The 14039-nt window shown below is 40.1% G+C and overlaps 1 protein-coding gene across 2 annotated transcripts in view; it reads left to right on the top strand.

Moving 5' to 3' along the window:
* The window catches only part of CNPY1 (canopy FGF signaling regulator 1), a 66486-nt gene extending 52744 nt beyond the window's left edge, over window positions 1-13742 (top strand). The window contains exons 3-6 of one of the 2 annotated variants that reach the window (XR_011438299.1): window positions 4710-4913; window positions 6658-6754; window positions 10735-10965; window positions 12330-13742. Coding sequence is in view for 1 of the 2 variants with exons in the window: in XM_005609552.4 (XP_005609609.2) it covers window positions 4710-4913; window positions 6658-6754; window positions 10735-10769 (336 nt within the window). In the remaining variant the exon portion in view is untranslated. Of the gene's footprint in view, window positions 1-4709; window positions 4914-6657; window positions 6755-10734 lie in introns of both variants that reach the window. The other variant, XM_005609552.4, reaches the window with a different exon arrangement.
* The last annotated feature ends 297 nt before the right edge of the window (window positions 13743-14039 follow it).

Raw genomic sequence — 14039 nt, 5'->3', positions numbered from 1 at the left:
GTAGTTACATTTCTTTTCATTGTACTTAAAATGTTTGAAAATTAAAGTTTTTTTGAAGGCCAGCAGGATACTTTTTAAAATGGGAAGCAAAACGACCAGGCCAATTTAGTTTTTAAAAACGAAAGTAAAGTATGTTTCTTTAACTTTCAGAAAAAGTCAAATTGAGTTAGATGACCCCCATTTGGAGTTCATTAATGGCGACCCATTATGCAACTTTTCTCTAATGCTGTTTTGTCACTGTGAAGTTGAAAATAGGCTCCAGAATGAAAAATGTGATAGAAACTTTAATAGTTTTAAATTCTGGGAAAATTTCTCACACAAATCACATTGTTCTGGTTTTATTATTTCTATTTTTCTCACAACCTGAGCATATACTTTGTTATCGACATAATTGTCCATGAATAAGAACAGGAAACAATTGCAAAATATTTTAAATGATAAAAATGACTTTTTTCTATTATTCAAATTAAAGGAGGTAAAATTTTGATGTTATTTTCATAAATTTACCGTGTCATTGTGGTAAATTGTGCTGAAATCTTTGTATTTTTGTCCCCAAAGTTTTGTTGATTTCACAAATTTACCTGTTTTAATGTCAAATTTATAGTAACTGGAAAAACTAATATTAATTCTGTTATATGTTGGCTGGCTTTGGCTCTCTAAACCAAGGCTACTTAAAATCTTATTGATCAATCTAGATGAAATTCATTTTTCCTGATATACAGAAATTTATCAACCTTTATTATTCCTCATCAAAAAGAGCTCCTGTAGATTTCTAATTATATTGTCTAATAAAACTAAACAGTCAATGCTATTTGCATATTATATGAAGAAGTGTCATACAACAAACTCATATCAGTCAATTAACATAAAAGCTAATTATGTATCTCATCAACTTACAAGAGTTGCTGAATTCATACTTCCTCTGCTGTAGCCTAGAGCAAAGGAGGTCTGAATTTTCACTTCTAAATATTGACTTTTAACTAATATCAGAAGTGATTTCAGTATTTTTATGGATAAAAGTTAATGATTAAACTAGATGCAATATTTGCTACAATGCAATTAAAATTTCTCCATTAGCTAAACCTCTAGAAGGAAAATCTCTGCAACAACGTGAAATTATCAGTCACTAAGTAAAGCACTGGTTTCATATCAGAAGGACACTCTAAAGTAACAATAAAGATAAGTGAGATTTATCTGAGATTGCCAGACTGTTATGAAAAAGATAGACCCCAGCAACAGTTTCCAGGTCCAACTGCACACTGGAACATAATTGTATTCCTGCCTGATTCTGATGGCTGTCAAGCAAGAAATTTGCTACATGATTAACAGAGACACAGTAATGAACGAACATGGGAAGCGCCCTGTAATTGACTGTTATTAAAGTGTTGTCAGAGTGGTCTGGAATAAATCCCTAACTCTAGTTTCCTAGAGAAACCAAAGCCAAAACCTTCAACTACTTTTTTCTGCTTTAAAGTTGGGGCATGAGTCCTTCCTCCCACCCCCGTTTCATTGCTCACATAACAAGCACATGGTCAGAAGACGCCTAACGGGAAAAGAAATAATAGACACTACATACACTAAATATGATGTGGAGTTGTAGGTAGGTTTCAAAATGGGAAAAGTTAGGATTTCCTCTGATCAGGGTGTTCCAACATAGCAGGGAAATTGTAACAGATCCTTTTTATATTTATAACTTATACGAAATGAGTCCATGTGTAAAAGTAACGGCTGATAAGACACTGCCGGGGACTGGGGTTTCTCCGATACAATGATGGCGGCCTTTCCATTCATATTTTAATGAGGTTAGTGTCTCTGAGACAGTCCTTCCAGGGCGGAGGCAAGGCTCCCCTCAATGACAATAGGAGTTGCTTTATTGACAAGTACTATTCAAAATCTTCATAGTATAGAAAGAAAGACTTGGTTTTATTCCACTTGTCCCAATGCTTATTGCACTCTTATAATCAAAACACTTTGAGGGGAGAAAAAGCCTCGATTATTCTATGAACAGTCTTGAAATTTACTGAAGGCAGTTCAGCTGAGTGGAGTCATCTTAAACTCTAACCATGTGTGTTTTGATAAATGTATAAAGGGCTGCAACACATAGCATCTTTTTCTTAAATATTTTCTCACAAAATCCGATGCTTTGATTGGGATTTTTAAGATCTTTTTTATTTTTATTTTTTAATCTTCTGTGAAACGAACTCTACTAGTTTCACACTCGTCTTCTTCCTCTGCTGTTTTTACTGGAGACTGTAATGCAGCATTTCCTGAGCCATGTGTCAGAAACATTTTCTACTCCTAAAGGATGTTTACTCCTAAGAGCCAGCTAATTACATCAAAAAGCCAATCATCCTTCACAGACTCACAAAATTCACGTGTTGATCCCTTGATAAGACATATCTGTGTTCAAATAGGCACAATACTAATATATTCGAACACGTAAAATTACGCTTTCAAAATAAAAACAATCCTGTTTGGTGGAAATTTTTAATGTGGGGTTGTTTTTAAAAAGCGCCAACCCAGGAAATAAATAAAATGGTTCTCAAAGGTTAGCTGGGGAAGGCCTTTCACTATTAACACCGTGCTTTTGCCGAAAACTTACACGCTCAGTCATTTTTGCACTCAGCGCAGAACGTTGGGCCAATTGTAAAGAGCAGTTTCGAGAGTGACCTCAACTGGACGTCAGATACTGAGATGTATCAGGACAGGGTCAGTGTTCACAAAGCCTCTTCCGGCCTCAGACCCTTGCCCCCCACCCCCAAGTGTTTACTTTTGCGATTGGGGATGGAGGGGGGCCCCGAAGGGGAGAGAGAAATGTTTCTTGAATTACAGTTAGGTTTTTTAAATGCAAGAGTCTACTTTTCACGTTGAAGAAAAATGCTGCTCTGCTGATATCCAGAAAGTACCACGATATATTTCATATGTATCAGATAAGAAGATATACTTAAAGCTCAGGCACGACAGGAAAAAAACATTGTGTTAATAATCTGCCTGGATTGATTGTAATTTAAGAATTTGTCTTTCTGTTTTACAACTTCTCAGTCCCAGGACATATTTACTCTTTAGTCTCTGTAAGTTCATAAAACAGATTTTCAGTTTTGTTCGTGGAGCGATTTTTTGTGTTTTGTTCTTTACCCCTGCCGATGCTTGAAAGGCATAAAGATAACGCAGCCTGTGCTTGCAACGTGTACTTTAAGCCACTTACTTTAGGGTCTTTTGATTGTAGACATTTTTAAAAACTAAAACATTCGAGTTTTTTAAAAACGATATTTTAGTGAGTAAATAAACGTGGTGGTATATTCCGGTTTAATGAACGATTTAGCTGCAGAGTGGCATGCAAGGGCCTTGAAAGCAATTCAAAACCGTCGGGGGGGGGGGGGGTGGGCGGGGGGGGGGGGGACATTGCCGCTGTACGTGGTGGGCCAGGGGAAAGTTAGTCAGCGGTGTGCTTCTTTCGCTCTTTCTTCTTCCCACGTTTCTTTAAACATATCTTTTCACAAAGTTGATTCCTTACTGAACTGGGGGATGATGGTGGTGATGCTGGAGTGGTTTTTGCTGGAAGCTAGCTTTGGAGACACCGAGCACGCCGCGCAGCTCCGCGCTGTCCTGTGAACCCTGCAGCCGGGCCGCTGGGTTTGGGGCCAGATGGCGGCGAGGCGCCCAGACCCTTTGTGCGCCCGGAGCGCGCATGTGAATGCAGCCCGGTCGTTGGCACCGGAAGGGTTCACACTGCGTCTGAAAGGGGACAATGGAGGCTGGATATAGCAACATCGCAGAAATCGAGTTCATTTGTGATTCAGCCCCTTTCACCATGGTTGTCATGCAAACTTCCTACTTTGATCAGCAGAGGGTGGAGAGGGAAAAAGCCCGCAAAGGCCCGGGCCAGCGCGTCCGCGGCGCCCTTGGAGGGTCCCCGCCCCCTTCCGGAAGGAGCTGCGGGGACGCGGCATCCTGCACCTTGACCCGTCTAGACGGCCCCCAAGTTTTTGTCTCCGTTACCAAGGGCGAGGGGTGCTCTTTGACCCCTGCGCGGGGCGGAGGTGGTGGCCAAAGGGTCCTCTGAATCCTCGCTGGATTCCGGAGGGAGAGGGGCGCACGGAGACGGGCACCAGCTGTTCCAAAGGCAGCGCAGCCGCGCCTGCACGGGGGCAGCTCCCTCAGCCTGTCTTTCTCTCTGCCCGCTTCCACGGCACCCATGGGCATTCGGCGGCTGCGGCGCAGAGGACCGACAGCGAAGAGAAGCCACCAGGAGGGCAGGACTTCTGGCTTTGCCTAACTTCTCCTGAACTGAGGGAGAGAGCTGTGACCAGACAGGAGCGGGCTCCCTCTGGCTCCATCGCTGTCTCCCCCTCTCTCGCTCGCCCTCTCCCTCTTTCTGTCCTCGTCTCCTCTCTCTCCTCTCTCTCTCTCCCTCTGGCAAGTAGACAAATAATAGCCATTTTCTGTGCTTAATGCCTTATTCTGCATGTTCAATGACTTTTTAATATTATTATCCGTATAAGCATAGTTTCCAGTTTGAATGTTTTTCTGTCCACTTTCAAACATACGCACTTTTTTCTTAACTTACGTAAATAATAGAATTCAATGGATTTTGTGTTAGGAAGTGGGTACACATTCGCGTTAGTCGGGGTGGTGTATGCGTTCACTGGACGGTCTTTTAAATGATGCTAACATTGTGACCAGTTTCCCCCGCGTGTTGTTCCTAACAGATCCCCTTGGCGCAGTCGGAGGCATTCCTAACAGACCTCTTGGATAAAGTGTGTGAGCGAATGAATGACTACAAGCTTGAAGAAGACCCTGTGACCAAGAAGAAGACGTTCAAGAGATTCGCTCCAAGGAAAGGAGACAAAATATACAAAGAATTTAAAAAATTCTATTTTTATTCTGATGCTTACAGACCTTTGAAATTCGCGGTAAGCTCCCTCCTCCGCAGACGAACCTTATGCCCCCGGAACATAGCTTTGGTACTCTTTTTTTTTTCCGCCGTTTGTTCCCGTTGTTGCTGAGTTTCACGACTTTGAACATTAAAATGTTACCGATTTGCTTGGTTGTCCCGCTGCTTTTTCAGTGTTAACCCTGGTTTTAGTAACTTGCCTTTTGAGACGCCTCGGGGTTGTGGTATTTCTCTCAGTGGAGACAGTTAAGTGATGTTTTCTAGAAAGTGCTGTTACAAATCCCAGTGACTTTAAGACACAGGTGGCACGTTGCTCTGCTCCTGTGGGGCCGTGGGGAGGAGTCTCCCCCGGTCCTCTGGCCAAGGAGGTTCCCACACGAGGAAATCAGGGCTGTGGTTCCCAGGTTAAAATACGAATTAAAATAAATGTCGTTTTACAGTATTTATAGCCAAATGATGGACGGGGGGGGGGTGATGCGCATCATCTTTTTTTTTCCCCCCTAAGGCTTCACGGAAGAAATATTTTCCTGAGTTAATTCAAGTATTTTAGCACAAACTAAGTTAAACAAAGGCTTAAGTATGGTAGTTGGCTTAATGCCAGATTTCCTGCCAGTATAATGTTGATTTTACATGAATGCTGGCCTCTGGCTTGCAAAGATGTGCCTGGCAGAATGTACTGCAATATATTTCACTTTACTTAACGCTGGAGAATCAGACAAAGTGATGGGAGAAGCTGTTTAAAAAATGTATTAAGTTCATGCATTGGCCAAAATGTCAGGCATGCCGAGACCCTGAAATAAGGGCTTTAGCTGACTTTGGAAGATTTCATTTTAATTAAAAAGTAGAGGCAATAATTCAGGGTTAAAAGTACTGTGGAGTAGGAATTGCAATGAGTAAGTATGCTTGTATTTCACAGGTTTTAAATAAACACCTTAGAGTGGAATTTAAATATTTTTAAGTGCCATTTAAAATTTTTAGAGTCTTGCTTGATGAACTTAGGAAATGATTTACAAGTCTCTGGTGAATGCCTTTCACTAGCTTCACAGTTCCTAAAGTTGTAACCTCGTGGTTCTCCAACGCAGACACAGCCTCCAGTTGGAATGTAAGATTTTCAAATGCATGGGTAATTTGAGCTCCTTCTTCTCTGAAAAGTCAGATTTTGGGGGAGAAGCAAAGTGAATTATGGATGGATCTCTAAATGGTATGAAAAGAAACTTGCCTGAGTAACTGTCAAGCATGTTATCCACAGTGAAATTGAAGATGCATTTGTTTTGATTGCTGAGAAAGCTTAATTGTTTTCACTCTTCAGACCCTGTTTTAAAACCACAAAATGGATTATTACGTTAAGTCTGAAAGAAACTGGTTTAACCATTTCAAGGAGCTGTGTTCTTTAAAGTCTTCCAAAAGAGCAGAAACAAAAAACTAGGACGTTTCAGCTCCGTAAATAGACCTATTTCTTCCTATTCCTTGCATTTCAATTTCAGGAAGAGAAACAAACATGAAGAACCCTCTTCCTTCCTCACCCTCGTCTTTCAACTCGACTAATCAGTTAGTCAAGTCCCAGGAAAATGATGCAATTAACATTCTGGGAAGAGGGTTAATCCAGTGCAAAGATGTCCTTAAACCAAAAGGGCTAATAAAAACGAACCACCTTGGTAACATGATTTTATGTTTTCAGCTAATAAAATTTTGGTAAGTCCTTCCTAACAAGATGCCCTGTGAGTGCACATCTATCCACATATGTCGTTATTCTATTTCTACAGTGCGAAACTATAATAGAGGAGTATGAAGATGAAATATTCTCACTTATCGCCCAGGAGGCACACTACCTCGCTGACAAGCTGTGCAGTGAAAAATCAGGTACTGTGTCTGATGTAACATGCGCCCGCGCCCGCCCCCGCCCCTCTCCTCAGCATTGTAGCAGCTTTTTTTCAAACCGAGCCTGGCTGTCTCCCTGCAGCCAACGGTTCTCGGCTCTATCAGAAAGGAGCCCATGTGAGAGAACACAAACAAACAGGACCACAGAGTTCGGTGGCTTTACTACTTACACTTCCTTTCTGCCATGTTTCAAACAAATTCACACATGCTCTGTCAGAATTGGATGGATACAAAGTACTCTTTGTGAACTTTTAGAGACTGGGTTCTCCATCCTGGACCAGGAGAGAAGAATGTCTTTATGACTTGCCTAGTTACTACACCAACAGAAGGTGGGATCTTTATTTAGTAAGAAATTTTAAAAGCTTTTTTGTTTGTTTATTATGGAGGAGTGCTGGATATTCTTTTTTCAAGTTCCTTTCCCAGAATATTTACTTCCCAAAATTTTTTTTCTGGCAGAGAGTGGAAAATAATACTTGACTCATATTCTTAAACACACACATACACCCAAACTCAGAAGCTAGAAAAAACTGCCAGAACTTGATTTATTGTATACAAAGTGGGGATGTTCCCACCATTGACCCTCCCATCTGTTTGGTTGAACGTACACCTCTAGTCTTGTATCATTTTGATGCCTTGTTAATATATTTACAGTAATGTAGTACAAATTGTGCATTCTTTTCAGGTATCTTTGAAAAAAAATGAATGATATACACGTAGACCATGATTTAAAGCTGGGGGAGTAATTGCAATTATGCAATTGTGGAAGCTTGAGAAATTTAGCATTTAGCAGTTGTTTACAATAAAAGTCTAATATACCTGCATCCACAGCATCAAATTTAGTGCCAAAGTCCTTAAAATAATAGTTACTGCACATTTGTAGATAAATATGTCGTAACAAGTTATTAAAGAGGAAAGTTATAAGAAAGAAGTAAGTTTTCTTAGTCTGAGCAGATAATCGGGTTGTTTTCTGTTTCAACTCCAGTTTGGTGGGAGTGGGAAGAGGAGCTCAGTGAAGTGTGGTCAGGGCTGGTCAGGAGTCCGAGAGCTTTTCCCTTGGTTTTGGATATGTAAAGTTGTAATCTGTGAAATTCACATAAATAGGTGCATAGCTGCAATTTCCCAAAGAAAGTGCTTTTGAAGTTTTTCAACAAATTTGGAGATGTATGCATTAAGATATAAGGCAAAATGTGATGAATGATATTGGAAGTATTTGTCTTCCTACTTTTTCCTCATAAAGGGTTTGGACTGGTCATACTCATCTATGGCAAATGCAAATAATTTGCTCCATGACCACGTTCTCAAATAGTGCGGAAGGACTGGGGAGGCTTCACCAGCTCTTGACGGCAGTATTGCCCCCAGTAAGAAGATTCTGGGGGAAGGCTCTCTTCCCAGGTGCAGCAATTTGACTTAATTTCAATAATATCAGCTATCTCTTTTCATTTCTTCTGCATATTTATAATTGGAAGTAAAAATTAACCTTAACTTCCAGAAAATACAAGCATAAAGCACAAACCTAAGATATGTACAATGTTACTAGTATATAATAAAACACGATTAGATAATTCTTAGTAGCGTTTGATTTTTTAAACACTGGTTAAGTGCTTACGCTATAAACATAGATATGAATACCTCAGAGATGTGGAGAAGGCAGGGTCACCACGCAGTCAGCCACCACGTGCCGCTGCACGGGGCAGCGGACTGAGTGTCTTCAGGTCGTGTTTCTCTGTGAAACATATTTATGGGTGTTCTGAACCATTCATAAGTTAAAACCTGAGAATATGTTAATCCAAAAAAGAGGCTAGACTTCTGCCCCCAAACCCCCCTATTGTCAAAGGAAGTTAACACCACATAACAAGGTGGAGAGTTTTATCAAACTTAAAAATTATTGCCAGAAAAGGCTAAAGCAACACATCAATGAGAAAAATTCTCATTAATGCCTGCAGCAACAGAGAAGTGATGTTTTAACATATTAAGATGGTTTCAGATAGCCCTGTAAATGGTGGGACTTGCACATGGTCGAAACCTCCAGATGCCCTCAGACATGGTCTAAAACACAAACGTAGTCAGTCTCCTGAGCAAGTGTGACGTTCATCCTCTGCTTTGTAAAGGTGACACTTTATCTCGTTCCGTTGGACAGTAACTTTGCTATGATTGATCTCTGCGATTTAAGTGATGTTTTAGAGGTATGACTGTGTGTGTGTGTGTGTGTGTGTGTGTGTGTGTGTTGTGTATTGGAGGTTATGGAACTGCACTAACCAATAACCCTTCCCAGTGTATATGATCTGCAAGATGCTGTACTGAGGGCTGTTAAAATGTCCACATATTGCTTTTAGAGAGAGAAATAATTTTTTTAAAAATAGATATTTTTAGAACTAGAGGTTTGATTGGAAAGTTAGTCCCTTTCTATATTTTATAGGTATGTGTATGTGTGCATATATATACATATGAATTTTGCTTTTTTTCTATTTAATGTAGATCATTCACTTTATTTTTAATAACTACATGACAGCAGATGAGGGCACTTTCACAGACTTTTTTAAATTCCAGCTTTGTTGAGGTATAATTGACATATAAAATTGTGAGATATTTAGAGTATATATTGTGGTGTTTTGATAGGTGTCTACGTTGTGAGAGCGTCCCCCATCTGGTTAGTTAGCACGTGTATGACTCTTTAAAATATTAAGATTCTCACGTTCACCCCCTGCACACAAGCGAATAAATAGGAATAATGGAGGGAACGTATCTTCTGTTAAATTTACGATGACTATGTTTGGATTTTAAAATAACGCATCAGTGAGATTCTTGTAAACATTGTGCCCCGTCTTTTCAATGAGTGAAAAAACATCTCTGAGAAAGGCTGGAGGATTGCAGGTGAGCTGAGGGCGCACTTCAGCTTTGTCCTCTGGATGGAATAAAAGTTATCAGACACACCCTGTCCTTGGGGTGGGACAGAGTAGCAGGGGTGGGGGTATTCCCATGTAAGCTCTTCTTTTCCTAGGCAAAAAATAAAAGGGAGTCCATTAGATTTTCCTGGTGGAGTGTTTTGTGGCGCATAACCCAGGTTTCTCCGGATTGTCATTGTAATGCCTTGAAGTCAAAATGGTGTTTGAAAATCTTAATAAGATATAAGCCATGATCAACAGTATAACTGTGTTCCACTCAAGGAGGACATGTCACTCTAGATCGTGAATGAATGGATGTTGTTAGTTTGTGAGGTATTCGTTAGACAGAGTGTGTGAAGGTATAAATATAAATACATGAATAGATCCTGGACGCATATCACGTCTACTTTGATACCACATCCTAACATTTAAAAACATCAGACTGATGAATTTGTCTGAACATGATCATTCTGAATGCAGCCTATGGAATAAGGTATCAAGTATCTGGAAATGTTTAGCCCACATTTAAAGTAAAAGCATTTTCTACCTTTTTGTATAGACTTTCCAACAGTGTGCGGGGTGTTAAATTCTGACATACAAAGCAATTACTTCCAAAGGCTAGCATATTTCCTATTTTAAATAAATCATATGACTAAAACAATCTATAGCCTTTCTAACGAGGGTTGGCATTAACTGCCTCCAGCTGGCAAAGTAGCTCGTGTGAGAGCATCTCGTCGCCTCTCTGCTCCTTGGGTGAAATGGCAAGTGTGCTGGGCCCGTAGGTAAAGTATTCCTTAAACGCTCTCACGGCCATGGGAAAGGAGCCAGTCCCTGGGCTCTGCTTTAAAATACTCCAGGAAAAAATCCTGGAGGATGGGACAAGAATAGCAGAGCGTATTGAGGCCGGGTTTGGATTCCGGGGAGGAGGTTATAACCTTTCTACTTTTGTGCATCTTTGAAAATTTCCATGATAAAAAAGTTTTTAAAATGTGCGTGCCAAGAATGTGCTTTTTGCAGAAAGTAGGTGTCCTGTGGGCTGGTCTTAAATGCAGTATCATGCTCTCTGACTTGTTTTTCCAGGTCTGTGTGAAACTGCTCCCCACGCTGAGCTCTAGGAGTGAGGTCCGCTGGTTAGAGGGGAGCGGAGTCCCAGCCCGAGGTCGTCATCCGCATCCATGTCCTCGTGTCTCCTCCTGGGAAGAAATCTCGCATCTCTGACTTATACCACGTTGTTTCATGTATGATATTGTATGAATATCTGTTGTTGGGCATCGTGACGAACCGGATTCTGTCTCTAGGTGAAGCTGCAGAGTGCGTAAAACAAATTCCCTTTGTGGGTTTTGATACAAACAGGCTTAGCAGTAGAGCATTTAATTCAGTAATAGGAAAAAAGTGAAGACATTTCATAAATGAAATAAGGATTTAATAATGTGTGCTGTATATTTTGTGCACATATACAAGTATAGTGTTCTGTTCAATGAGAACTTGATTTGATTTCTTAAATTCTTGATTGGCCATGAAATTAAGAAAATATATTGCCACAAATTTCAGATTATGTCTTCTGAGTTATATATGGCTATCAGTGAAAGGAACAAACTCACTTTATGTCAGGAATGAAATTTAAATTTCTAGAAACCTTAAGTTAAAAAAAATTTTAATCTCTGAAATATAATTGAATACGTAAAAAATACTGAATGCTTTTATAGCGACCAGTAACTATATTGACCTTTCTTACACACATCCTCTGAATTCAAATCATTTAGAATGTTGATTTATTATTACATCATGTATTCTTAAAAGATGGCACCGATGACCATGTTTTATTTTGCTACCAGCTCTCCTGTTGTGTTTCTGTTTTTTAAAGACCCTCAGCTAACGTTTGGTGTGTAGAGTTCACTACTGACTAACCCGTCCTTCTGTGTGGGCGTTTTTGTAGGTCTGGAGATGGAAGGGGCGGTGGGACCTTGTGGGAAGTTGCCTTTTGACCACACTCAGTCCCGGAGCGTAGAAACAATCTGACCCTCGCACACTTTGTTGCCTGTTAAATTTACATTCAGTGGAATCTGACTTTAATTATTTAAAATGTCAGGTCATATTCTACACTTGTTTTAAAAAATAAATTCTCCTTGTTGTCAGTGAGAATTTACTGGGTAGGATGATAAAAATTTTTCGTCCAAAGAGCCAAAACGATTTGCCGTATGTTTCATAATTGCCTAGAGAGCACAGTATTTAGACCACTCAACTGACTCTTCAGGAGGAAATGATTCTTAAATTTAGGAAAATTTACCAAAATTAAGAGGAAAAGGTTTCCATTTTCCTCCCTCTCCCACCCCCACTCTTATTAAAAGTCAGATTTTTACGTTAATGTCATTTATTTGGGAAAACGTTAATGTCATTTATTTGGGAAGGTGTGTGATTTTTTGGTATGTCTGTAGCTTGTTAAGTAGCGTAAATCCTGCATATTATAGCCCAATGAGCCTGCACCTCGGCTGATACAGACTGCGAATAGGGTTTAAGATAAGTAGCACCGTTGTTCAGCAGCACAGTAAACTTATTTAAATCAGAGTCCCTATATCTTTATGTAAACTTATCTATTTAAGATTAATTTAGCATTTCAAATAGTAAGTCATAAACATCTTCCTAACTTAGGCTTTCTTGGTAAATGCACCAAACAGGGGTATTATTTCTTCGCGGGAACATGGTGGAGATGCGGGCACGCGGTTCCCACCACAGCCGTGGCATCCGGAGTGTACACCAGGCCTCTCCCCACTCTCAGCGCGGTGTGATCCTCACACACTCCCAAACATAGTCCTAAGGACCCTCGTAGAATCTGAGAGGACCTGGGCTCCTCTGGGCTCCTGTTTCCGGCCTGAATGGACCTGGTGAGATGTGCCTTCCTTCCACTGATGCCTGTTTTTCATGGCTGTTGACGCTTTTGGTCTGACTGGAGGGAGCCATGCGTCTTGCCTCTGATGGCGAATCTCTATTAAAGTTTTGCTAAATATGACTTTTTAGTTTTTCCTCACTTCCCAGTAAGCATAGTCTTGTCTCTTACAAGATTTTTGATATCTCATGACTTACATATTTTTTCATTGCAGAAATTTTTTCCTGATCAAACTTGTTAAACTCATATAATGTTTGTAGCTCCCTAAGTTACTGATTAGAATTGCCTTGGGGTGATAGACTTGAGGCTGCAAGGCCTCCGAAGCTTCCCTCTGGGTCATGGTTAGGTTGCGCCGCTTTGCTAATGAACAATAATGAGATGGAGCCGCTGCTTGTTTTAGCATCCCTCCCAACCACATTCCTGCCTTTTTAATGACGTTTATTGACCAAAAACAAAACAAAACCAAAAAGCCAAGAATAACAAAGCAACATCTAGGGTGTGAGAGAAAAGTTTCTCAGAGTCAATGAAAAGCAACCGAATTCTAGGTCAAAAAAATTCCTGGAGAAGAAGGAGAGGCTATAATGCTGATTAAAGAATGAGGCGAGAAAGCATGTTTGAGGCGGATGGTTTCTAACTGTACTTTGATGAGATGGTTTCTCTGGGTCTCCACGCAAGACCTCTGTGGACCTGTTCTCGTAAAGAAAAGGCCACATTGGCTGAAATGAACCGTTCATGTTTTGTTATGTGGATTACTGTTTGCTAAGAATATGCCAAGACCGGTGAATCCATGTCACTGAGGAGTGGAGCGGGGAACCGAGCCGAAGCCCCACACGGAGCAATCAATACTTTATTTACTAAGACAAGCCCTAAACAACAGAGAGTCAATAGCTGGTTATATTTTTTATACCTATTTCCTTGCTTAGGTTGACATTTATTCATATATGTAATAGCCTTATCTAAATAAAAACTTTTAAACTATGTATCAATCTTAAAATTCAGATTTTAATGGAATATGAGAAAAAGCCATTCTTGGATGTGATTTTGTGGCCTGTTTTAAAATTTGATATAAATCTATGAGCTAATCTTAAACAAGCTAGTTTTAAATCTTAAAGTGAACTCGATGGCTTATTGCATAGGTTTGTACCAAAATGCAGTTAACAATGATAGTAAATCATCACAATAAAGATAAACCTGTTAGATACAAGTGTGTTCTTATTATGATTTTCTGCCTATAATTTAATTCACCTTTATAGGTTTTTTAAATTCCTCAGATTATTTGCTTCTGGAGTGAGGAACTAAATAAATAAAAAAATTGAATGTGATACATGAAATTGAAATATGAAAGTTGTAAAAACTTATTGCCCCTAAATTACCTAGGAGAAGAGGCAGGAAATGACCTTGTTCTCGCTGGGCATCCCTCGTGCTGCCCCTTCGCCCTAAACATGTATTTGCTGAGAAGGGTTCACTTTTTTTGTTCGTTCTTCAGGATCTGCCCTGCGTG

This window comes from Equus caballus, chromosome 4 (genome assembly GCF_041296265.1).
Source record: "Equus caballus isolate H_3958 breed thoroughbred chromosome 4, TB-T2T, whole genome shotgun sequence".
In the NCBI taxonomy this organism is placed as follows: domain Eukaryota; kingdom Metazoa; phylum Chordata; class Mammalia; order Perissodactyla; family Equidae; genus Equus; species Equus caballus.
The sequence above is the reverse complement of the archived record's forward strand: the minus strand, read 5'-3'. Positions and strand labels throughout refer to the sequence as shown.